We start from the raw sequence: 27,546 nt of genomic DNA on the forward strand, positions 1-27,546 counted from the left end.
TCTAAAGATATAAATAACTCTACAAACGAAGGCTGCGTTACAAGATCTGGTTGAATTTGGTGATGCATAAACAAGCAGTTTATGAAAATAGACTTTCGTTTTGATGACCCCCATACGCCTCTTTTATTAACTCTGTATCTTTATATTCATGAAACTGAGCCAGACAAGGGGATAAAAAAAATGACAAGAGTCTGTGATTCTGGGTTGATGTAAACAGATTTCAAATGTTTCAACTCATTTTACATGTTAACCGCAGTGACAACTCTCTGTACATTGAGTGGTATCAGAGCAGACAAGATTCTAAGACCTCATCCATCAAGGTATGTCCCTGGAAAATCTTTTCTGGAAACAGAGTGACATATTTTCCAAAGAGCAGATAAATTGATTTGCCTGAGTCAGATGCCACAAATTTCTGAAGACAATGTAGAAATTATAAGCGTAATTTATTTTTTTAAAAAAGAAACAAAAAACAAGCTTGATGAGTAACAAGAAACTTATTAACTAGCTTTCTTCACTCATCGACCTTATTCGTCCTTCATTAATGGCCTTATTTTTCAATGCCACGACAATTAATAAATGTATGCTTGAGGACAGTAGTAGTATACTTCGGGATGAAAATAATTAACTGTGAAAGAAAATTCATAAATATCAAAGTGAAACAAGTAGATAGTATTTGGACTGCTTCCAACCTCATTTATCACAACCAAATGGCCTGTGTTAAAATTCCCATTTAATAATAATTTTTTAAAAACCACTATTTTTATATCTCACTAAATAAAGGGTACTTTGAAGTGCTCGAGATCTATCATGGTCGCGATTAATCATCCAATCAAGAATAATTTCCAAAACAAACAGCAGGGCCTTTGAAATCAGAGGGGAGATTTTTGGAAAGGCAGCCATAATGAACTTGGCAGGTACCTGCAGGTATAGCGCTCCTTGCCTTTCCTCAGGAGGTTCTCCGGCAGGGCGCTGGGAGGCGCTCTGAAGTTGAACATGGACGGAACTGACTGTAGAAGTTCGCTGGCCTCAGGTTTCAGGGCGCTGAAGCTCTCCAGCTTCTCCGCCATGTTTTCAATAGCTGACATCTGAAAGGCAAAAGCACGAAACCATGAAGGACCCATCTGACGCCTTTTCTTCTGTAATAATCCCTAGCAAACCACGAGCATCATTAATTAAAAGGAAGCATCAAATCTGCTGAATGAAACGGTCTGAAGAGAGAGAGGTCGTAGTGTCCCAATATTAAACAAACAGTAAGAGAATTTATTGATTTTGGAAATAATAAAGGTTATAAAGCCCATAAAATGCTGGGTATCCCTTTTCATAGGACCTTGGTGAGAGCATTTTATAATAATCTGATGTACAATTGAGCAATGAAATATATGAGAGATAATAAAGCTGAATTAGATTTTTATTAAATTAAGTGAGAGCATTGGTATCATGTTATGGATACCGACAGTAAACTGGAAGTTATAGGGAAAGGTCCTGTAGGCCTGCCTAGTTAATAAAAACCATAGGAAGCATGGAGTCCCATGAAAAGAACTCACAGCATGAAAAACATCAAGTGTTTCAAAGTTACAGCTTACGCCAAATGTGTCTAACTCAGAAAGAAAAACTAAAAGGGTAAGAGGTGTTTTGCCTAAGACGACGTTTATTAATATCTGAACATACTACATTTTAAATGGGATCATATACAAAGAATTTTGATGACATATTCATTTGTTTTGGACAAAGACTGAGTGGGAAGGACAGTTCATAATATTATAACTTCATATTACATAACTTGGCATGGGTGTTATAAGGGGAGTAATTAGTATAATCACATTCTTAGAGAAGTATTCTTGGAAGAAATCTACGCTGCCTAATTCTTCCCCGCAAACAATCTAACTTATTTTGCTTATAATCTTCAAGTTTTTGTCCACCTGTATATGTATTTGACACAGTCACAATCAGAGGGTGGCACTGACTTTTAAAGTGACTTGATCCTTAACATCCACAGTTAGTGGGACTATCCCCTTTCTTTCAACACTCTCAAAATGTTGAGTTTCCTCAGTGCTTACATTTTATTTGGAAGCTGCTTACTACTGAATTTTTAAGCAGAAAAAGCAAACTCTCAGGCCGTCTTGTTAAATCAACTCTCCCATTATTTATTTGGTTCTCAGGGCACTATGCCACTGGAGAGCTCAGAGAGCTGTTAAAAAGGTGTTTGCACTCTATATGCACTCTGTATGTTTCTCAAAGAGCTGGGGTGGTAGACCAGATGACTCTAAGCAAGGATTAAAAATGGTAACAACTGCACAGTCAAGCAACTGCTCAACCCAAGAGGATGATTCTTTTGCGGATGAGATGGCAGGACAGAGCTGGAGGCCTAATTTATAAGCTCAGGTTAAAAATAAACAGCAACACGTCCTACTCAAAAGGAAAATTAAAAAAATAATTCATTCCGTGGACATGCACCTGGACAGAACACCAATGACTTCTTAAAGTAGAGCAAAATCTTCACAGAACATCCTGAACACATGATTCTCTTCTTACAAAGGGAAGATTTTATGCTCACTTCTTCAAATGACTATTCATGTTGCAGTTAGCTCTCTTTCTTTCCCCTTTATCCTGGAGCCTGCCCTCTCATTTCATGCTGGGACTCCTACAAATTGCAACGTACAGGGTTCCACTGCCAATTTGCCAAATGTCTTTCATCAAACACGGTGCAAAAAAATCTCAGAGGAAAGTCAAGATACATTTACTTGTCAGACGACAAATGTGAACGCATTGGGAGGCAGTAGGGGCTGTAAGCTCAGGGGTTTGATTCATAATCACTCAGCTGCTAAAACATTCTCCACAGATGCAAGCGGACAGCACATTTGTCACTATGAAGGATTTTGACATGTACTGATCACAGGGCAGAGATACGGAATGATGCTGCTGCTCAGAGAGGCTGGTGGAAACTCCGTCCCTGCAGAATTTGGCCATTATCCCCCTCTAGCCAGAGCATTAGCATTTTCATATTACTTAGGATTTTATTTATTAAAAATCAATCCAGAAATATTTTATGATACTAATTTATTTGCATTTATTCCTTCTAATTGTTCCTTGTAGAAAATCATTTTGATATTCCGCCCTCCATGGAATAAATTGTCTGAGTGAAAAATGACCTCTAGCCTTCAAGCTGATTAGCAGTAACAAGCCAGGGTAAGGGTCATGATCGCATATATTTATTGGGCAGAATAGAAAGTGCATGGGTGATGATTATAAATGTTTTATTTATGTACATTTAATATGTGAGTAAAGTTTCATTATCTAGTGGTTTTAAATCATTTGAGTGTCCGCCCTGCTGACACACTCGGATTCCTGTGGCAATACATCTTATAGAAACACTTTTCCTTTTATATGGAAAATAGCTTACTCATGACTATTAGTATTCTCGGCTTTCATCTATAGCTCATATAAACTACAAGTCCTTTAAGTTATTTAAGAGCAATTGGCTGTTGGGAAATGTGTCTTGCTTTAGTAGCTGCTAATAGCTCCTTTTGAAGAAAGATCACTGTGATTATTTTACCTCAAACTGTTTCGATTTGGGAAAACCATCAAGAAACAAGACAATATATTATGGGCTTGGTGACTAATAATGACATTCTTAAAGATAATAGGGGTTACCCAAGTGCCTCTACATAAGCCACCCCCACCTTGGGCTTCTGGTATCAAAAGGAAGGAGGATTAAATTGGAGTGGGGAAATGGGAGAGACGATGGGAAGTGAGCTGAGGGTAGCTATTAACACTACACATAAACACACCACCACTTTCTGTCTGGCTAGCTACAACTGAGCAACATAAAAGCCATCACTGAATCCTTCCTTTCATCTTCATAAGATTTGTTCTCATAGCACTTGACCTCAGCTAAAAAGGATATATTTCCCCATTAGAACCGATAGAAGTAACTTAAACATTTGCCAGTTGGGTAGTTTAGCAGTTCTGTGACCAACCTCAGCCCTAGTGTCAGTATTTCAAATTAAGATGTTGGATTTAGATGAGCTTTATTTAGCGTATGTGTCAACACACCCACTTTCTTTGTCTATAAGGTCTGCCTTATAGGATGTTCCTCTTGAAATAACACCCATTTTACAGAAGTGGTAAGTTTTGACATTCATTTTTATAAAGTCTGACTTGATATTTTAAAAAGATGAATTGGCCACAGACAATGGGGCAGTGAGGGCCTGGGGCAAGGGGTGGGGGTGGGCTAGAGAAGTTAATGGGAGGGAAAGGGGGACATATGTAATACTTTCAAGAATAAAGAATTATTTTAAAAACACACAAAAATTTAAAGTTAAAAAAACGATGAGGTAGGGGAGGCCAGGGGATTGTCAAGGGCGGGGGGAAAAAAGGACACATATGTAATACCCTTTGTAATACTTTAAGCAATAAAACAATTAAAAAAAAAACGATGAATTGAGACAAATGGAACAGTATTTATTTTTCAATTATGAAAAATCCAATGAAGAGGGCAACGTGTACTACTATGAATAAGCAATTTGCTGAGAGTGGGAAAACTAAAGGAGGAAAAGATAGATCATATATTTTAGAAACGTATTGCTCTATGCCCTATTAATGTCATAGGCTAATCTCTGATCTGTAAATGACAGTGATTTTTTATGGAACAGTAATTTTTATTTATATATATAATAGTTGTTGATGGTATCTGCAGCCAGATGTCAGGAAAAGGAAGTCATTTCACCCCCTTCCAGTCCCCAAGAGGCTATTAACTTTATACTGACGCAAACTAATATTTAGATACAACTCCCTTGTTTTTAGAAAAAAAAAAGTAGCTATATCTCTATTCAAGTAAAGTTAGTATTTTTAAAAACATTTCAGCAGGCAAGATATCATCAACTGGGTCCTAAGTACTTAGCTTAACATTGTTATTGAAGTTTCTCATTAAAACTATTAAAGTGACAATCTGATTAAATGAAATGATATGTCCAATGGCACCATAAATTATGTGACCTAATGTTTCACAAATTAAAGTACACATGCCTTTATCATAAAATAACTAACTTTTCATAAATAACTTCTGATGGGAAAGTTTGTAGATTTGGTAGTTTTCTATATTTATTCACTTGATAATCTTGAGAAGTCTCAAAATTATGGCCATTTGGGGGGGAAGTAAATATTCATATTTTATCATTATGTCACTCATGTATCACATTCAGCAATCATGATTATTTAGAGTTTTTTACCACTAAAAGGTAAAAGCATGTATATTTAACATTTCCCACTAATATCCATGTTTTATAATACACATATAAATCACAGCTCTGAAGAAAACCTATGAACCAATGAAATGAGAGTGTTTTCAAAGAACTGCAATGGCAGTTACTATACTGTTGCATTATCAGCAAAGGGAATCTAACTTAAAATCTGAAATGGGCTTCAGAAGTTGGTAGAACCATGGCCATTTATGTAGGGGACAGCACCTTCCTTATGCTTGAAGCAGCTACCTATATAGCCACTGGAAAGTAATACTCCACCATAGAAAGTGAGGACCTGGAGGCACGAGACTCAAGACCTACCCATGCCAGGAAAGGCAGATGAGGAATACTGGAAATATAGGCCAGGATAATCAAAGAAAAACCTATACAACTTTGCCTAAGTGTCTCTCTTTCTTTCTCCGTCTCTCTCTCCTCATACTTTTGAAATAAATGAACTTAATCCTTAAAAGTCTATCAGGATGAGAAAAAAATCATAATTAATCACATATTCCATAAAAGAAAGAAAAATGAGGAATTTCTGGTAAAGGAAAACCAACATCAGATAGAGGAAATAAGTAAGTGTTAAAGTGCTCCAACTTCAAATAATTTATATATAATTTTATGTGGTGACTAAAGAAAAATTGAACTGCATTCCAAAATTTTACCCATACCTCAAAAATCAGAATATTTTGAGTGAACAAAGAAAATGAAAAAGCAAAAGCACAAACACGCAGAGGGAATTTTGTAATAGGTGTTATTTATATACACTTCAATGGACCCAAGGCTTCTTCGAGAGTGAAAACTAAATAAACACTATATTTTTCTTGAATAAAAAATAAAGTTGTCCCTTTATTGTTTATTAACTGACAACTGACTGGAAATGTAACTAAAAGCTAAGGAAGTGAGACCCAATGCTAAAAGATCCATTCATTAGCTGGATATGGTTTTTAAGCATTTATTCTTCTTTCTCCATGTAGCTAAAACCAAGTTCTGCCCTGGGATATATGGATGTATTTCCAAGTCAGCTTGTGTCTACACATAAGTTCATGTTTTATCCTTTTGAAGCCTTTATCAAAAGCATCATTAACATGCAGATATAGGCTCCCCCAAATAATGGTTGTTTCCACTTAGTGACCCATCTCAAAGCCTCTTCTAATAACATGCTCCCAGGTGCTCAAAAAGAGTTCTACATCAAGGTATAATTATGTGGACTGAGTCAGATTTATAGAATAAACTTCCTAGAGCATTCTAAATGTCCAATTATAATGGAAAATATTTCACAGCTTCACAAGTTGAAAAACTATCTACTGAAGCCATATCATTGAATGGAAAGGGGCTCAGAATTCTTTATGCCTGTAAAGGAATTTAGAGTATAAGTTGTCCTTTTAATGCTACATTATTTTAGTCAAAAATATAAGCAGGAAACTTACCCAAGTTCTCTGATCAGGCAGTTGGAACTGGGAGCAAAATTGAAACAAAAACAAAAAATTACTTCTGTATCGGTATCTTTACCAAAATCTATCCTTTGAGAAATTAACATTTATACTAACTTAGTAATTTTGCTTATCGGGTAACTACACCTTAAGTAAAAGCTGTGGACATGAAAATTAAATATTTTATAACACTGCTGAGTTTCCTCTATTTATGTAAATTAAATTTTAGGATCGTTTATAAACTAGAATGTTCTTTTCCCAAGAAAGTTAAATGCTGTCTACTACCAACTCTTAAATAGCAAAACAGATACTTATTTTTTTTTTACTCATTGTAGAACAAGATTCCTAAATTTTACTCAAATAGCTAAAAATAGCAATTTCCTGAAAAAATATAGTCTCTTGTATTTTTACAATGTTAATAACAAAGAAAACAAAATATTTACTCAAATGTAAATCACTGACTAACAAAAAGTTATGTGCTTGGAAGTACACTGATTGACGTTTATTAGCATGGGACTCAGACCATCAGTAGTCAGAACACCTTAATTTAAAGAACTACAACAGTCTAGCTATTTATGACAAGAATCACTGAAGAAAACATGATGGACTTCGAAGCTCTTCCAGAAAACACAAATTTTATACCCTTAAAAATATAATTTGGAAGCTAGAGGAGTTCATCACCACCAAACCAATATATGAAATGCTTAAGGGTATTCTTTAAGAAGAGGAAAAGGAAGAAGAAGAAAAAAGTAAAGATAAAAAATATGAACAACAAAGTGGCAACAGATACCTATCAACAATTGAATCTAAAAATCAAACAAATAAAAAATCTGATGAACAGAATAAACTGGTGAATGGAATAGAATCTGGGGCATGGAGATGAACAGATTGACAATTCTCAGAGGGAAAGAGGCTGGGCGGGGGGTCGGGAAGAGATTAGACAAAGATCTTATATGCATGTATGTATTACTTATGGACACAGACAATAGGGTGGTGAGGGCCTGGGACAGGGTGGGAACCAGGTGGAGGGAAGCTATAGGAGGAAAAAAGAGGGACGTCTGTAATAATTTCAACAATAAAGATTAATTTTTTAAAAAAGTTCTGCATAAGAAAATATATAAATATATCATTTTGCCTGGTTTAATGGGATATGTCTTGCTATGATAAGTTTTAGAATATTTAATAAGGAAGGCACAGTTTTTAAGGATGAAATGTTTATTACAAAAGTAATATAAAAATAAGAAACACTTGTTGAAAGCAAAGTAGAAGATGAAGGACAGAAGACTTAAGTGATTTCACATGAATATATAAATGATAACTTAGAAAAGACTAATTTTTTTCTCAGTTTTTTTGGATGCACTAACAGAATAGTGGGACACTTTATACAAAAGAAAATAAAAATGAATAAAATTCAGAAGTAGAAGTAAAACAGAATCTCTCCTACAAGTGTACACAAAGCCAAACATCTGAAAGCAAAATGCATACTTTGTTACTAATATTAAAAATATAGGAAAATCAAACCAAGGAATAATAGCCAGTTTTACAACAACGTTATTGTCCAATGGCAATTCAAATGAGCTCCCAATCTGAGTAAAGTACTCAACACAGAAATCAATGAAAAGGACATTCCAAAAGTCACACAGGATTATCACTCCCTTCATCTCACCTACTTGTAGCTGTATCTATCTCCTTTTCAAAAATAACCTCAAATAAGACTCCACAAATAATTTTCAACTACTTAGGAAGAACCTCTACAGTACTTATTTCTCTATTATATTAAACTAACTTATTTATAAGAAAAAAATAGTCCACCCTGCGTGGCTCAGTGGTTGAGGATCGACCTATGAACTAGGAGGTCACAGTTCAATCCCCCGTCATGGCACATGCCTGAGTTGTAGGCTCAGTCCACAGTGTAGGGAATGCAGGAGGCAGCCAATCAATGATTCTCTCTCATCATTGATGTTTCTATCTCTTTCTCTCCCTCTCCCTTCCTCTGTGAAATCAACAAAAATATATTTCAAAAAAATAGGCTAAATAGTCCTCTAATGGCCCAATAGAGCAAACATACTTCTTTAAGCATTGAACCAAGAAGTTAGTTAAATGATAACCAGTATTTGTTTTTCAATTTTAATGTACCTATATCTTCTAGGTATTTTGACAACAATTTTAAAAATGTGTGTTATTGCCCTAACTGGTTTGGCTCAGTGGGTAGAGCGTCGGCCTGCGAACTGAAGGGTCCCAGGTTTGATTCCAGTCAAGGGCATGTACCTTGGTTGTGGGCACATCCCCAGTAGGGGGTGTGCAGGAGGCAGCTGATTGGTGTTTCTCTCTCATAGATGTTTCTAACTCTATACCTCTCCTTTCTTCTCTGTAAAAAATCAATAAATATATATTTTTAAAAAATGTGTGTTATTATTCCAAATGCAGTAAGATGGCCTAATAATCTTTCAATAAAATTCAATAAATATTTATGATGGCATTCACCTTGCACTGATTAAAAACTGTGTGAAGGGACATGTTAAGTAAAATACAAAAACATACAAAAATTGTAATTTTCAGGTTTTCCCATAAAATACCACTACCAAGCATTTATATATCTACTAGTGGCCCAGTGCACGGATTTGTGCACATTGAAAGGAAATTAATTAGAATTCCTGCGGGGGAAGGGGCGCTGTGGCTCGAAGGGTGTCTGTGGAGTGAGCGGGGTCCCTCCAGCAGGTGGGGTTCCTTGGCCTGGCCTGTGGGGATTGGGCCAAAACTGGCTCTCTGACATCCCCTGAGGGGCCCCAGAGTGTGAGAAGGCATTCTGCAAAGTTGCTGTCATACAGGGTGTGGAACGCAAACACAAGTGTGCAATAAACTAGATTTGGGGCCGACAGTGCTCCAGCAACAACATAACCCACAGCCAAAGGTGGAATCGCATGGCCCTGCAAGGAATCGGGCTTCCTCCTCTCTGGTTTTGGGGTGCATCACCTGAGAACTGCCACTGCCAAGTCACCACAGCTCGGAAGCTCCTGCGTTGAGTGTCTGTCCCCTGGTGGTCAGTGTGTGTCAAACCTACCAGCCGGTCGGATGGTCCTTTAGCCTTTTATATATATAGATTTATAGGTTTCCCCTAAAGCAGCGGTTCTCAACCTGTGGGTCGCGACCCCTTTGGGGGTCGAACGACCCTTTCACAGGGGTCGCCTAAGACCATCGGAAAACACATATATAATTACATATTGTTTTTGTGATTAATCACTATGCTTTAATTATGTTCAATTTGTAACAATGAAATTGGGGGTCACCACAACATGAGGAACTGTATTAAAGGGTCGCGGCATTAGCAAGGTTGAGAACCACTGCCCTAAAGCCTTGATAATATGTGTTCTCCTCTTTATAATGGACTAGAAGCCCACTGCACGGATTCGTGCACCGGTGGGGTGCCTCACACCGGTGCATGATCAGGGCTGGGGAGGGCTCTAGGGTGTGTCCGGCCCCTCTCACCCAGTCCTGATTGGCCAGACACTAGCAGCAAGCTAACCTACGGGTCGAAGCATCTGCCCCCTGGTGGTCAGTGCACGCCATAGCTACCAGTCAAACGGTCGAACAGTCGGTTAGGCTTTTATATATATAGATGGCAGGAGGGTAGTTTACTGACATTCCTGTATATTCACAATGAAATGATCCTGCATCCATTAATAATAAGATTTTCCTTAAGTCCTTCCTCATGCCAAGCACATTGCTAACCATGTTAGTGCATGAACGTGATCCTTGCAGCCACCCTAGTGCAGCTGGAGGGAGTGTTGCCATCACACTGACAGAGAAAGCTCAGAGAGAGGAACTACACTGCTCAAAACCTAGTGAAGCCACTTGCAGATCAGTTATTTCTGGCCTTAAACTCTGGGCAGTTTTTGTTGTAATTAAATGTATATGACTATAATATCCTTATAAGCATTTAGTTATAATTATAATTTGTTTGTTTATTGGTGGATCTTGAGGCTAGATAGAATTTCATAGAGTAGGAAAAAGAACAAAAAAATTCTACTGGAACTTCAGAACATTTGAGGCTGATTTTCTGAGGTTTGATGAAAATAGGGTGACTCAAGTTCCTCCCAGGCCACGGTCTCTACATCCCAGTGACATACAGCCATTCCACATGAAAATAGCCATGATGGTTAGAAATTAATGAAATACTTTTGTAGTCATTAGTAAATAGCCTCTGCCCCAAACACCCTGAACATCCAACCTACCCTGTTGCCCTGTTCTCCTCCCCAAAAACCCTGCAGACTGAGCCCCCTTAGAGCAACTGTAGCATGTACAGCTGGTGTGGGAAGGGCTCCAGAACCCTGCTCCAGAATGCAGGAGTCCATTCGGATTGGTCAGTCTTCATGACATCCAAAGTATTCAATATTTGATTATCACTCTTGGGTCCTGTTCTAATAGCAACACACAGCTATAAGCAGTCCCTCACACCAGGCATGGCACTCTGGTGTGGAAAGGAAAACCACTGCATGTGATCCCCCAGGCATGTCTGCGAAGATCCGAGGGCATGACTGCCCTGCTCTCTGCACTATACAGGAGCCTCATCTTTTGAGATCCTTCAATACTCTGGGGATATTAAAAGACAGCATATTTTCCCACTGGTGTGGCTCAGGGCACATGCCTTGGTTGAGGGCTCGAAGCCCAGTGTTGGGTGTGTAGGAAGCAGCCAATCAATGATTCTTTCCCATCATTGATGTTTCTATCTCTCTCTCCCTCTTCCTCTCTGAAATCAATAAAAATATATAATTTTAAAAAGACAGCATATTTTCTTACATTCTTTCATTAAAAACAAGTACATACTATATTTGTGACAGCTGTATGCACATGTGAAGTTATTGGTAGACAAAGACTCCCATATCTTGAACCAGGAAATTTCCCTTGGCTAGCTAGAAATCTTGAACTCCAGAGAATAGGGACTCTGCATCCAACTCCCTCATCCTATCTAATAAAAAGGTAATATACAAATTGACCATCACTCCAACACACAAGATGGCCGCCCCTATGTGGACACAAGATGGCTGCCACAAGAGGGCCAGCAGGGGAGGGCAGTTGGAGGTGACCAGGTCTGCAGGGGAGGACAATTGGGGGGGACCCAGGCCTGCAGGGGAGGACAGTTAGGGACAACCAGCCCTGCAGGGGAGGGCAGTTAGGGGCGACCAGGCTGGCAGGGGAGGGCAGTTAGGGGTGACCGGGCCAGCAGGGGAGGGCAGTTGGGGGTGACCAGGCCAGTAGGGTAGGGCAGTTTGGGGTGACCAGGCTGGCAGGGGAGGGCAGTTAGGGGTGACCGGGCCAGCAGGGGAGGGCAGTTGGGGGTGACCAGGCCAGTAGGGTAGGGCAGTTTGGGGTGACCAGGCTGGCAGGGGAGGGCAGTTAGGGGTGACCGGGCCAGCAGGGGAGGGCAGTTGGGGGTGACCAGGCCAGTAGGGTAGGGCAGTTTGGGGTGACCAGGCTGGCAGGGGAGGGCAGTTAGGGGTGACCGGGCCAGCAGGGGAGGGCAGTTGGGGGTGACCAGGCCAGTAGGGTAGGGCAGTTTGGGGTGACCAGGCTGGCAGGGGAGGGCAGTTAGGGGTGACCGGGCCAGCAGGGGAGGGCAGTTGGGGGTGACCAGGCCAGTAGGGTAGGGCAGTTTGGGGTGACCAGGCTGGCAGGGGAGGGCAGTTAGGGGTGACCGGGCCAGCAGGGGAGGGCAGTTGGGGGTGACCAGGCCAGTAGGGTAGGGCAGTTTGGGGTGACCAGGCTGGCAGGGGAGGGCAGTTAGGGGTAATTGGGCAAGCAGGGGAAGGCAGTTAGGCATCAATCAGGCTGGCAGGGGAGTGGTTAGCGGGTAATAAGCCTGGCAGGCAGAAGCAGTTAGGGGAAATCAGGCAGGCAGGCAGGCAAGTGGTTGGGAGCCAGCAGTTCTGGATTGTGAGAGGGATGTCTGACTTCCCCTTTAGGCCCGATCCCTCGAGGGGTCCCAGATTGGAGCGGGTGCAGGCTGAGGCACATACACCACTCCCCCATGCACAAATTTTGTGCACCGGGCCTCTAGTCTTACAGATAAGGAAACTAGGAGCCAGGTTCACTGGGTCACTGGAAGACACTAAATCCCAATAGTTTTTTCTCCATTATGCCATGTACCCATAACATTTAATTTAGAAGTGCTTAATTACTAGATTTTAAAGATAATCAGAATAGGAAAATAATTTTATTACTGTAATTAAACATATATAACTATAATATCCTTATAAGCATTTCGTTATAATTAGAAGAGTAATTACTAAGAGAGATACATTTTTGGGGCAATATCTGACACTAAATGCATATTATACTCAGGGTAAGGCCTGCAAGCGCAATTCAGATCAGGCTAAATATAATATACTAGCAGTTCGGTGCATGAAATTCATGCACTTGTTGGGGGGGGGGTCCCTCACCCCGGCCTGCGCCCTCTTGCACTCCGGGAGCCCTCGGGGGATGTCCGATGGCTTCAGAGGCAGGAGGGGCTCCCACCACCGTCACTGCACTTCCCAGCTGTGAGCCAGGCTCCTGTGTTGAGCGTCTGCCCCTTGGCCATCAAGCGCGTCATAGCAACCAGTTATTCCACCATTTGGTCAATTTGCATTTTAGCCTTTTATTATCTATATATATAAAAGCCCAGCAACCAGAACGGCGGAACGACCAGAACGACCGGTGGCTATGAGGCGCACTGCAGCAGCCAACCAGCCTGATCCAGGCCCTGATTTCTCCCTCCACCACGCCCCCCTGCCGACCTGGCCAGCCCAGCCCCTGATTAGGGGCGGGGCCAGCCGGCCAACTGCCTATGGCCCCTCCCTCTTGCTGGCCCGGCCCAATGGGCCCCCATTGGGGTGGGCCATCCAGACCCCACCTATGCACAAATTTGTGCACCAGGACTCTAGTATAGGATAAGTCACTGATAAAAATGTACTATTTTAGAACTTGCTTCTTTTCCATAAAGTAAATGATATCATTCCTTAGCCTTCCTATATAAAATGAATACTAACTGGAATATTTTTAACCCTTCTAATACTAAACTATACATATTTTCCCAGTTTGAAACATAGAGAATCTTTGAGCAATGATAGGTTTCTCCAGCTAACCCAGAAGATGGTATTTCAGCTCTCCTACTCTGCTATTCAAGACTTCGGGAAGGCACTTGAAAAAGTGAAGAAGAGGTAACAGACAGGGCATGGAGGGGTGGTGGAAAAGAGTCATATCCCAAGATAATATAACTTAATTATCTCTTAACTTTCTATGATATAGTGTGCATAAAATTCCACTAATTTTATTAGAGGAGCATGATTTTTGGTTTGAATATACCAAAACAGAACAAATTAGTTTATAGTTTGCAAGCATTTTCATAAAACTTTTGCTTACTAGCTATATAGAACAGAGCTTGTATCTTTAAAAAAATAAAATATCATTAAATTAAAAAGCCAGATTCAAGATGTTATGTATTTGTTCTTATAATATAATTCTCCACATTTTTATTGATATGTAAACCAGTTTTTAAAAATTGGCCCAATATGTAGGAACATAGAGATAACCAATTAGATAACACTACTTCGTATTTTCCTTGCAATGAGAAACTGTATAAATTTGATAAAGGGACACAACTCCACTCAGCGAATAGCTGTGTATTGTGGTGAATTCCTGAGCAATTACAGAACTTTTCTGGAATGCCCAGTGGTCTCTAGATAAATTCCTTCACCCTGTATGGTAACAACATGTCAGGTAGACGCATTTCCTGCTTTTATCTAAGCACTAAAAGAACCTTTGTGAGTTTGGGATGAGTCACGGTGTATCCCTTTCTTACTATCAGTAACTTTTAAGCACAAAAGACGTCAATATTTATTCTCTTAACTGAATTTTGCTTAATACAAAATACACTTTGGCTCAAAAAGTAGTCAATAGCAGACTATCACTGAACACCAAAAGCATGATATCTTTACACATTTTAATTACTTTTTCTTTAAAGAGTATGGATTTTAATTCCGCTAGAATTTCCTGTGTTCTTCCACACCAGCGTCATAGGAAATCCTAATGTTCTCAAGATTTCTTTTCATTTCATTGCACCTGCTTTTCAGGATCAACAAGTTAGTTTACAAGCTTCAAGTCTCAAATCCAAAATACTTACTTGTGGGTGAAATAAGAATCCTGGAGAAGGTCTCAAGTATTTCTCTTTTAAAGCTTCAAGGGGGTCAGTTAGTTTTCTTTTCTCTACTCTGAAAGGTTAAAATTAGATTTGGGATATGAATCAGACTCATATATCAATTACTACATAATCACTGACATTTAAAACAGCTCACAGTAAAGCAAATGGTAGGTTTCTGGGAAGCACACTAATAAAAATATAAAGACATCTGTTCAGTTCTTAAAGAATACTTATGGCAGTTCTAGGCATGCAAAGAGAGGAGGTCCTATTTATATGGAAAAATCCTATTGAATGACTAGTCATTCTAATGAGGAAATATTTTTAAAAAATGAAGAGTCATGAAATCAGAGGCAACTGGTGATAAGTCTGTACCTTTCCACTCACTTTGTAGACAAGAATGCTTGGTGACTTTGAAATCGTGAGGACAGGGTTCATTTTAAAAATTAAAATTATTTTCTACCAAGAAGGTGCTCCCCCAAATATTCATAATATCTCTTCCATATTTGCCAATAATGGCAGGAGAGTTTCTAAGCATACTGTACACCCTGCTAGCCACTCTTTGAGGTGTAAGCGTCTTCTTTTGAATGCCACTGCTGATAAACAGGGCAGGTGAAGGGGGGAGGGGGATGGGAAGAGGATGAGGATCTATTTGAAGATAGAGAGCAACATCCAAAACTTATATATATAGCCCTCTGCATTAGAAATGTTTGCCATTCTATTTTCTATTAAGCATATAGGAAATGACATGAGTTGAATTATTTATTTTACCAACTGTGGGTAAGTTTCTTTTAAAAGCTTGAATAAGTACACTTTTAAAATAGAATCAAAATGAATAAAAACAGCTTACCACTGCTTGAAATTTTATATATGCTAGTTTTGCATACACTATTTCACTTATTAAAATAGGAGCTCTTCTATCCTTTTGATGGGTGCAAAAATATTTAAGACAGGAAAAGATGAGATTTCAACCCAGTTTTTACACTAAAATGGGTGTAGTCCTTTCACAAGTTTGGTAGAATGACAGGCTTAAGGTCTTAATTGAGGCAAATACCAGAGAGAAGATTGAGATAAGAGTAAGCAAAAGTAAAGTTAGGAGGTGGTAGACACGAATATAATGGGTTAATGAAGGAACTGAAAGTCCATTTCATTGGGAGGGTCTAAGAAAGAGAGTGTGAGAAATTATCTTCACAAAAGATATATCACTGAGTTGAAAATACAACTCTATGGGCAATGTGTAACAGACAATCTACACACAAAACATGGCAGATCTGTTTTCCCTTCTTTTTCCTTCTCTAGTAATGGGTCTGCCACAGGAATTAAAATTAAGATATAATAATTTTTTAGGGTGGGGGGAGGTACCCAAGCATGATATACTGATGGCTCTGATATATTTTTGATAGTCCTTTTTTATTCCCCTTGTCATGTTCAAGTAAAAGTATTCCTTAACATACTAGCAATGTTTCTTGTTTAATGTGTTGTAGACAATATAGGTTGAAAAAAAAGTTTTAAATAATAAATTTTGTAACTCTAGTACCTATTAAGCAAAAGGAATTCAATAAATATTATTAAATGAAAGAATAGTTTGTCTCTTGTCCTGGCTGGGTAGTTCAATTAGTTTAGAGCATCGTCCTGATACACCATTGTTATGAGTTCAATCCCTGGTCATGGAATATACAAGAATCAATTGATGAATGCATAGTAGAACAAAAAATTGATTCTCTCTCTCTCTCTCTCTCTCTCTCTCTCTCTCTCTCCATCTCCATCTCCATCTCTTCCTCCCTCCTTTCCTCTCTCTCTCTCAAATCAATTAAAAAAAGATTGCCTCTTCATAAAAGAGAACTTGAAAAAAATATGCAAATACTTTCAGCTTAAATAAGTCCAATAAAAAAGTATCTACATCTTCCATTAACTCCTGATGATGTTCAAGATTTGGATGAGAAAGTAAATGTGGAAAAGGTAATATTTAAAATACATAATAAGCATAATTACTGTTATTCATACCTTTTAAAGAAAACTAGTATTTAAAAACTAAATCATTCTGAATGGTCAATTGACTGTTACAGTATGCTGCATAACAAGCTTTTTATTAAGCATATATGTGTCCCCCAAAGAATTTTTGGATGCATTCAAGGAAACTGGATAATGAAAGCATTAAACAAAGATGTGTTTTCTTAAGCCAACCACTCACATTATATACAAAACATTTTTGTGATTAATATTTCACTTACTTGGGGCTCCTAACAGATTTATTTAGAAACAGAATATGAACAGTGTTTATCAAGGATTGTTGGTAGGTTAACAAAGCGTAAACTCTTGCTGTTCTGTGTCCCATCTCATTCCAAATAACCTGACCCATTTAAGTACCCACACATATTTGCATTAATCCGTCAGGAGCCTCATTCTTCCGCCACTTGACAACTTGCTTTAAATATGACTTTCCCATATTTTCCACTTTAAAAAAGAGTGTTTAAAAATAAATTTATTGTCAAGGGAAAGAACTCTGTGGGTCTATTCCAAAACCCCAAATTCAGAGTCATCCAAAAATAAGTCCAAACTTCAACTTTCTGAATAAAAACGAATTTACTCGCTCAAAAAAACTTCACTTTCTGTTTTATTATAATAATTAAAATGGTTTGTTAAACACTGTAACTCCATACCGTAAACACTAGCTTTCATGCCCATGTTCACATTTAAACGCTTCCCATCTACCCTTACCTGTAGATAGGGTCCATGAAGAAAGGAGTGGGTCTCGCATGCTGCAAGGAGCCATCTGATGCAGATCTTGGTTCAATGTTGCTTCCTTTCTTTTCCCCAAACACATGGTTTTTTCGAGGCTCAGTAAGCTTTGTCCCACTGGCTCTACTCCTACTGCCCATACTTAGATCCAGGGGCTGGTCTTGACTTGTGGCTGGCGTGGCTGAAGGCTTGGAGGGTACTGGAGTCAAGGGCTTCTCATCCTTTCGCTTAGTGGTGAGATCAAAGGGAGACTCAGAGCTTCTCTTCTGCAGTTTCTTTACTTCACTTGGTGATTGGGGTTCCATTTTCAAGGGTAACGATCTCAAGTCTCTATCAGGAAATGGGTACATTGACTGAGAGAATGCTGGAAAAAACGGGAGGGGAAACATGGAAGGGTAAGGTAAAGCTCCAACTTTTTTGTCTTGCAGCCCCACCAGTCCTGTTGAACCAAAGTATTTTTCAGCAATAGAAGCAATAGCCTTTATAGAATCATTCACAGCTCCTGACACCGCAGTTTGCTCCTCTAAAGATGGTGAGAAAATGGAATGATTGCTGTATTCTTTCTTATTATGTATTGAAGCCAGATTCTGAAGAGGGCTTACTTTGTCTTTGAACATTTTACCATTTTCTTTAAATTTTTCTTTATCACTTTCAATGTCACTTTCCAGATCAGAGCCCGAGGTTGTTTCCAGGTCACTGCCACTTGGCGTACTGACATCATCAAGGTCACTACTCTCTGACTGGTCACTGATTTTCTCAAGGGGCCTCTCTCCAGAGGACCTCTCGGGCTGGAGCTCCACTGGCTTATTGTCCCCTACAGGTGGGTGTTTAGATAGTGCCTTCAAAATATCCTGTGTAGCTGGCAGTATCTGAGGATGTGTCATGAGGGGACTTTGACTTTTGTTTGTCTGTTCAGTACTTGATAGTCCTTTAACAGGAGAACTAGCAGGTATCAAAGGAGGCCTGTGGTACAAGCCGGAAGGAAACAGACCAGGGAAGCTAAAAGAAAATCCAGGAGCTGTTGGAAAGGTAAGACCAGCAGGGTGCCGATTGGCACCAAAATAGTCAGCAAGGCCCGGGTTGGCATGACTCATATTAACCATGGACGTTTTATCCATAGCTGGGGTTCCAGGAAGTGAAATGCCTTGGCCAAAAAATCCACCTGCCGCAAAGTGGTTCTTGCCCTCACAAAACCTCCTGTGCTTATTTAAGGAAGACGTAGTGCTGAACATTTGTCCACAGTCTTTGCACTTGATTTGGGTTCTGCAATCAGCATGCATGCGCTTATGACGACAAAGGTTTGAAAACTGAGTATAGGATTTATGGCAGACCTCACCTGTGTGCAAACAACAAAAAAGAATCTCAGGCTTTATGGCAATTGCTTCTGAATTTAGCAAGTATCACAAGTGGTTTACCCCAAATTTCAATTAGGAAGCCAGGACTAGATGTTGGAGGCACCAAGCTGGGTGCTCCGAACACAGAAAACCCCGTTTCACTAGATTCCAAAGCAAGGCATCCAACCTGACAAATGTCTTGAGGCAGCACAATTATTTCATATATATAAGAATATTCTTATCATCCCCATTGCATAATATGTGGCATCATATTTTTGCCTTTGAATATTCATGAAAAAGTCAAATCCCGGCAGACACTGACTTCCCACGCAATTGCTGCTCTAACAGAAACTTTCAAATGAACGTCTTTAGGCATAACATGAAACATAACAGGAACCCCTTCAACAGTTTAGACCATTTAAAGAACTCTATGTTGTAGGCACCAGAACAAAATAAAACAGCCTTCCCCTCAACCAGAAACTTCACCTTTATTCCCTCTCCCCTTGGGGGAAAAAGCCTGTGACTGCTCTACCATTATTTAATTTGAATTATATCATATGCTCTCATCATTCACACATCAAAGCCACACAACAATGCACATTGTGTATTCTGAGACATTTTTAACAATCATTTTCATGATTTCAGAAAGACTGACATAATTTACAATGGCTCTATTTTAAGCCTGCAAAGGAAACTAAATTGAATGTAGCCCATCCTGCATTGCTGGTTCCCATGAACTATGATCACGTCCTCTGACTTCCCCTCACACCAGTGGTTGTGCTAACCTTCCTGCATTTATGAAACCCCTGTGCTTGGGAAACATGTCCACTTGTTGTCATATCTTCACCGGTTATCTCAGGGCTTGCCTTCTCTGTGCTATAGCCAACTACTGGGCCGGAAAGAACACAGCAGTGGGTGTGGCTGGGAAATAACCCTCTTCACTGAGAATTTGCAAAAACAGTAGCACATCTTCCTCCTCGAATATGTGCGAACAGATCTCATTATATTTTAAGACCAAACTCGGTAACCCTTGAGAAGTCCTTTGCTAGGTAAGAATGCCACTGACTTACTTCATGGTGCAGCGGGATTATAGGATCCCATTTCCTAAGCATCCCATTTTTATTTTACTTTAGTAAAGACGAGCCCACTTTATATGGGAGCTTAATGTAATGCTCCTGTGCAGGTTTAATAGATGCAGAAATATGATATGCCTCCTTGGTAATTGTTGAAACAAATTTATAGAAGAAATTAAATTGAAGACAAAACATAACATTTATGGCTTTCATGTGATGGCTGTCCTTCAGCAGAGAGTGGCTGAGCCCCTGAGTCAAAGCAATAATAATTAAAAAAATAAAACTCACGCAAAGGAGATTTTACAGACCTTCAGTCACCTAAAACTCACCCAGAACTTGGATGATCCCACACACCACCAATAGGATGCAACCAAGTGATTCCATATCTAGCTCTTCTATTACTAACAGTTAAAATGCATGATTACATATATCAGTGTGCTTAGTAATATGAAAGGAGTTTTCAACTGTGGGATGATTCATAACATTGTTGAGAAGCATAATAAGCATCTTAACGGGAAGAGAAGAAGTGAGTGATTACTTTTCAAATCATTATTCGGGAATACATTGACCAGAGTCTCCTTTAAAAGTATATACTAGTTAACCATATACAATATGTATGTGTGTATAACAACTTTGATATACTAATCAAAACCATATGACGTAGAGGGTAGAAGCAGGAGACTTTCACCAGTTATACTAATTCAGCTATGAGCAATAACAAGAAATAGTAAATGAAATGTTGGAATTATAAACGTACACTCATTAAGAAAGCGACACCTCCCCTCTGGGTATTCAACCAAGGTGGAAGCTTTTGAAGGGTTTGCAACTTTTTGGCAAAGGACTGTTGCCCTGTACAATTCTTTCTGAGAGCTCAAGGCATTTAGGAAAATCAAGAGCTTCTCTCTATTGAAGTAGAAGGTGCATTTGACTGCCCTGGCTGTCCCGTGTGACCCGGATGAGCGGTGCCTGTGAGCAACCTCAAGAACACGGCATCTGGGATGTTTCCTTAGGCAGAGGCATTGCTTTTCTCACTTGAAGGCCTGGCCCACCACAAACCACCAGGCCTGCAGGTAAACGGCTCAATTGATGTTGAAGTCTCTGCTCTACTGTAATTTTCTCAGTAATAACGAATTAGCCAGCAGTTAACATTGCGTTTTTCTACTTATTAAACAAATTAAGAGGTATTTTGAATATATTCAGCCTATTAGAGCATGTGGTTTCTATTTGGGAAGCTGGAGGTTTCTGTAAAGCAGTGAGTAATTACCTTAGCGATGGTGACTTTGGGCTCAAGCTTGGCGGTGCACTGTAATAAGAGACAGTTGCCATAAACACACCAGTGGGGGTACAGCGTGGTGTGTGGCCTTCTGGTGAGAAACAGATATCAACTCTAGGTGAACCTCCTCCACCCTAAAGCCTCCACACCAACTCCTCTTTTGTTCTGAAATTACATGGCTATTATTCATAATTACCCCATGGTTCTCTGTCAGATTTTGTATTTGAAGAAAGCCATCTGCTATTTAAATTTACCAATAATTACTGAAAATACATTCATGGGAAATCATTTGTGCAATCTAATTGGAAAGGGACACCCTATAGCACTTTAAAGTGAAATACTTGACTTCAGCACAATTAAAATTCCAGATCCCAGAATCTCAGATGATAGCAGGCTGTATTTTCTGACTTTTATTTTAAATAATAGAGAAAGCGTTAAATGGGGGTTGCTAATTTGTTGTGGTCTATTTCACTTCTCCCCCCCACCCTACCAAAACTTAATACATTTATTAAAAATGTATTTCTGAAAAATCAGAAATAATTAAATTACTTACGCCTGTAGTATTTGCAAGGACATTGTTAGAGCATTGCAAGCTAGAGTCTTGCTTTTTTGGGAGACAAGAAGTCTAAAATTTCTATTGTATACTTTATTTCCTGCAACTTTCAACAGAGCTTCCCCAAGGGAGGCCAGAGCACCCTTTTGTTTATCAGCTAGTCCTCTTCACTCCACCCAGGGAACATGTGAGCCAAACGGGACTCTAGTGTAAGCTGGAAAAGGAAAGGAAAGCTCTGTTGGTGCTTAGAAGCACAAAAGAGGGCTGTGTCAAGGCCAAATGGAGGAGGGCTAGTCTCTGGCATCTCCACGTTGGCACTGAAAATTAGGTTTTTTTCCATTAAGTCCTGTAGTAGTGTCTCCTATACCTACTACAAACCATTGAGTATTTGTCAAAAACACTGTTTTGCAAGGGTTCCCAAGTCAGAGATGGTGCCAACAACCAAGTATGCTTCAACCAGTCCTAAGCTTATCTGGATCCAAAATCAGTCTTGACGTTTGTAGCACAGCTCAGTGACTCACTGTGTTTACATGCCCAGCCGAGCAATGGATCAAAAGGAGTCCAGAGTTGCTGCCCAGATGGACTGAGAGCCACTGGCTTTCCTGATGAAATATTTCAGCACAATACAGAGAACAGGAGTGGGTGGACTGCAGAAGAACCAGATGAAGGCTTTATTTTGCTTTATTTGAAGTGTGTTACTAAAGTGTTCAGATTGCACGAAAACACACAAACCACTGCCTTAAATCTGCTTGAGTGCAGGGAGTTACAGACCCAGGGTGTCCAGCATCAGAGTGAAAATGTTCTGCTTTTCAAGTAACTGAGAACTACCGACCCACAGCCTGGGATCGGCAGCCAGGAGCAGGCTGAAGGGCATTTTACTTCCTTCTCTCTCTCCCCACACAGACACTCACACACGTACACACCAAGCCCTAAGCCCACTCGCCAAGTGGGGCTCTTCCGGCTCTGTCTGATCCAGAACTGGTTTTTATCACTTCATCTTGGTTCCCCGTATCTGCTATTTGTGTTTTACAAAGCCACCGACGTTTTCAGCGTGAGACCAATCTGGTCGTCTCTATTAAATCCTACAACCCAGGGAGGCTTCCCTCTCAATATTTAACAACTTCTCTTTTCCCTACCTGTTATTGATTTCATCTCAAAGAAAACACCCCAGGGACCACAGGCAAAATACCATGGATCTGGTTTTAAAAGATTTGCTGGGATTAGAAAATAGCCCGACTGGAATGGACCATAAAGAGCTAATGTGGAGACCCCTCTAATGGCCATGTGTGGCCACTCTCTTGATCACAGTGCCTTTTGGACGAGAGACAGATGCAGGAAGAAGGGCTGGAGTGTTAAAAACTTACAGATAAAGGGCTTCACACTGCTGTGGATGTGCTTGTGTTGTTTGAGGCCCGATGAAGTGGCAAACGTTTTGCCACACTCAGGGCAAGCGTGGGCCCGGGCACCAACGTGCTGAGAGCGAATGTGCCGCTGAAGGTTGCTAGGGTCCGTGAAAACCTGCTAGGAAATGAGTACTGATTAATCGAGAAACTTAATTCAAGGACACAATAAAGAAGACCAGGAATGACTCAAGAAGGAATTTGGTTTATGTGTTTTGTTTTTGTTTATTCCCGTCCCCCCCCCCCCCCCCCCAAGACCAAAAGCTCCTCTAGAGTCTAGGGAATGGACTGTAAGTCATTTAGCTCTATATCCTTAGTATGAAGTGTCCATTGGTATCAGCTGAATGAAATAATTAATGACATTAGTAGACCATATTCGGGCCTTTTTTATCCTAATCAGAAAAGATTGGAGTTGAATAATAAAATGCTGGTCATGACATTACTAAAATAGTATGCTATTTCCATCCTTTACATAAAAGACACAATATGTACAAAATTGGGGAGCTTTTGACTAAAGTATCACAAATCTATCCAAGGAGTTCCCCTCACTTAAATTCTAACACTGTGTTTTCAGTAAATTACCATTAAGCAAAAATTATTCCTTTGGACACTTTACTAACAAAAAAATAAAGAAAAAACCACCAACACATCTGGGAGCAAAACATCTCTAGAGATAATTTCAAATGTCACAATTTTCATGAGAAAAGATATTCAAATATTATGAAAAGTTTTTGTAAACTGAAATCAACTTTCATGACATTAGGATATCTTTCAGTTAACTGAGAAACATGAAAATTAAATAATTAATTAAATTAATTATTGTTCCTTTAATGGTCAAGGTGAAGTGCATGCATTTCACCCTTACGTTGTTCTGCAACTGGGCACTAAGGAACTATGCCTTTAATTAGAATTAAGTTTAATTAGAATTTATGGTGGGGATCTGGGTGGAAAAATCTGCAAATGTGGAAGTCTCCCATTCTTTCTGAATAGGCATTCAGAAACTTTATGTGACTTCCTCACAAATTGCTATTAAAATAAATCAGTAATGTGCATTGGATAAAATTTTCATTCTCCGTAAGGCTATAAAACAACCCCATGCTGGCAAGCCAGTAGCGGAACCAGGAATTTACCGTGGATGTCTGACACCTAGTTCTGGAACTCACCATTAAGCCTCACTTCCTCCCTTACAAAAATAAAACGATACCCACTAAGTGTTTTTATACACTGCACTAATGCCTTTTAGCATACAGCACTCAGTCTACTTTTCTCAAGATATTTATAGTTTCCCCTCTCAAGGCTTGTTTTTATATATCGTAGCAAGTGATAGATTAAGAGAGAGCAGGATGACAGAGAGCCAAGTAGTCTACAAATTCACTGTACCTTGGCACAATTTTCACATTCATAGTGCTTTCCACTGTCATGTGACATCTGGTGGCGAATTAAATTGGACTTCCAGTTAAATGCCTTGGGACACTGATCACACTTGTATTCCCTCTCTTCAGTATGTGACAACATGTGTTTCTCCAGGCTGTTAAGAGAACAATTAACTTAATAAAGACACGGTGACAAAGAATACATTCATACCCAGAAGGTCATTTTATTACCAGTCCAACTGGCAATTACAGAAATAAGAAAAGTTGTTGAGGTGAGGAGGAAGAAAGAAAGGAAACAGGCTTGCAACAGACAGAAGTACATTTTATGTTTCCGAGACTGTCTCCCACTAATGCAGAGAAGTGCCCCTGTTGTTAGGAAATAAATCTGCTACAGCTAGCAGGAACCAGTTGCCAATTTAGGGGCATGATAAACAAGTAGCTATTTGTCAAGCCTGGAGCCACTACACAATTCTGACAGTAACACATATTGCTAACACCCACTTAAATACAAAGACTCAAACAAAAAATGTTAAGAAAATGCTTCAGAACATGCAAGCAGGTATTCTATGTGATGTATATAACTTCTAGATTCAAAAAAGTACTTTTGTTTTTTACCCATGTCACCATATGGAAAGTGAGCTATAAGCTACCTATTCAATAAGCAACTTCCCAATGTAACCCTGGGATAGATGAATGGACAAGCAGATGGACTGATGGATGAATAGGTCTGTGTATAGATATAAAGGTATAAATATTGTATATAGAGAAAAATATGTATATATGTATTAATGTTAGAGAAAAGAAAATGTGTAATATTTTAAGTGAATGAAATCTTAAAGACCCTCAAAAGAAAAACATCAGAAGTTTCTCATAGTTTCTCTATTTTAAAACTTAGAATACTTTTTCCTTCTCAATTGTTTTTCCCCTTATCTAAAATTGTCTATGAAATCTGCATGAATACAATAAAAATAAATATTATAGATAATGGATTAGTGTGATATTCAGAAGGTGTTTGCAATATTTTTGCTAATTAAATACAAAAACATATAACACAGACTACCCCCGCGTAAAGTCACCAGAGCTCCATGGAGAAACAGCCTGTTTTCAAATTTGAATAACAAAATATACAAGAAGGGCCTTGAACATGTTGTTATAGCAAAGAGCAACAAAGTTATAGATTATGTCAAAAGAATGAGGGTGCCAACTTGAAGCAATGCCCACTGAACATACATGAGGAAATTTAAGCATCAATAAAAATAATAATCTCATCTTTTAACAACATCAATATTAAAAAACACACCAATAGAACCTCACTGGTCATTCTTGGAAGCTGCTGGGAAGCCAAATAAGTATTCTGAAAACTGATAAATAAAAGGAAAAAACTCATCTACAGGCCCTATATGTTCTGTACCTCAGGATGAGAAAATAAAGAATGAGGGGGAGATTCACTGTATATAATTAATACAGATAATGAATAAAGAAAGAATGATAGAACTAAAACATTCATTTTGCAGCCCCTAAAGAATAAATGAATCTAGGCATTTTATTATGTACCTCCCGATAGAAATAAATAATACCAGGAATGAGGTCTTCTTCCCAAAACTTTGAACCTGTCTGTGATCAAGGCTTGGGATGTAACTCAATTTACAGGAACTAGGGGGCTGGAGAAAGATGTTAAACAACTCCAAGGAGATACAATCAGCAGAATTCAGACTGGAGGAAATGCTACAGGAAAACCGGCTCAGTTTCCTCTATAAATAAATTGTAATGAGAGAGAGAGAGAATAAATGAGAATGAGAGAACAGAAGAGAGAGAAACAGACAAACTTACTGATTTTAACTGGGGAACCTATAAATTGAAAGAGATAGAAGTAGCATGTCAGCCTGTGCAATGATGAGGCTTATTTGATCTTAATTCAAACAAACACTAACAATCATGAGATACTGGGGGAATTTGAACACTGACCGACTATTTTATAATATTAAGGAATTATTATTCTTTAAGTTTATGTTGAATTTATGTTTTAAGGAGTCCTTACTTCCTACAGATACATAATGAACTATTTATGAATAAAATTATATAATATCCAGAATTTGTTTCAAACGATCCAAAATGAGTATAGCTGAGACAAGATTGGCCTTGTGTGATACCGAAACTGAGTATATGGGGTTTATTATATCATCCTCTTTAGTTTTGTATGTATTTTAAACTTTCATAAGAAAAAATTGCTTTAAAAAACTCAGCAACAACAAAAATACTACCAAGCATACAAACACACTGTCTCTTCCATGTTTCATTTCTCTGTAAGATGACCACCGTCAATGTGAGTATCAGGTCAGACCTCTGTGCACCTAGAATACATTATCCAGGGGATATGTAGACTGAGTGTATGAGGGTGTGTGAAAAACAAAATGCCCTTTCTCATATCTTGATAAATTAGAAATACCTTTCTCCTATTTTTTCTCTTCCTCAGCTTCCTCCCTACAATTTTTTTTTTTTTCATATTGGCACACAAACTCATTTTTCCTGCCCCATGAGTCAGTTGAGCTGGAAGTGCTGTTCTATTTGAGCACAAGTGGCGATATCTCTGTGAACAAAAGGTACCAGGAGAGTACAGGTGTGTGGAGTCACGAGAAAGGCCCTACCTTTATCTACACTACATAATCCTCTCTTTGTTACACAAGTTGAAATGTTCATAAGTGAGTTAGGAGAGAGATATCCACAGCTACAGGTAACATTGGACTGAGTCAGGGACATCTTCCAAAATCATTGTACAGATTGCTATTCTCACTGTTGTCCTTTACAACCCATGAAGGCATGCCACTTTATGACAAACATTATATTCTAATATGTATGTCAAATCATTAGCTCTAAAATCCAGCAGTAAAAGATTGGCCTATAGAGTCTTACTCCTGGTTCCCTAACTCCCAGGGTAGGATATAGCTTTAAGAGGAT

General features: G+C 39.1%; 1 protein-coding gene across 13 annotated transcripts in view; it reads right to left on the reverse strand.

Moving 5' to 3' along the window:
* The window catches only part of MECOM (MDS1 and EVI1 complex locus), a 578,696-nt gene that overhangs the window by 17,208 nt on the left and 533,942 nt on the right, over nucleotides 1-27,546 (reverse strand). For 7 of the 13 annotated variants that reach the window (XM_014533594.1, XM_014533595.1, XM_014533596.1 and 4 more), the window contains 6 exons: nucleotides 24,599-24,746; nucleotides 23,183-23,339; nucleotides 17,565-18,921; nucleotides 14,832-14,919; nucleotides 6,671-6,697; nucleotides 919-1,085 (listed from right to left, as the gene is read on the reverse strand). In XM_014533594.1, coding sequence (XP_014389080.1) covers nucleotides 919-1,085; nucleotides 6,671-6,697; nucleotides 14,832-14,919; nucleotides 17,565-18,921; nucleotides 23,183-23,339; nucleotides 24,599-24,746 — 1,944 coding nt within the window. The remainder of the gene's footprint in view (nucleotides 1-918; nucleotides 1,086-6,670; nucleotides 6,698-14,831; nucleotides 14,920-17,564; nucleotides 18,922-23,182; nucleotides 23,340-24,598; nucleotides 24,747-27,546) is intronic. The other 6 variants (XM_005886549.2, XM_014533600.1, XM_005886545.2 and 3 more) reach the window with 3 other exon arrangements.

Source organism: Myotis brandtii, unplaced genomic scaffold, assembly GCF_000412655.1.
Source record: "Myotis brandtii unplaced genomic scaffold, ASM41265v1 scaffold99, whole genome shotgun sequence".
Classification (NCBI taxonomy): Eukaryota; Metazoa; Chordata; class Mammalia; order Chiroptera; family Vespertilionidae; genus Myotis; species Myotis brandtii.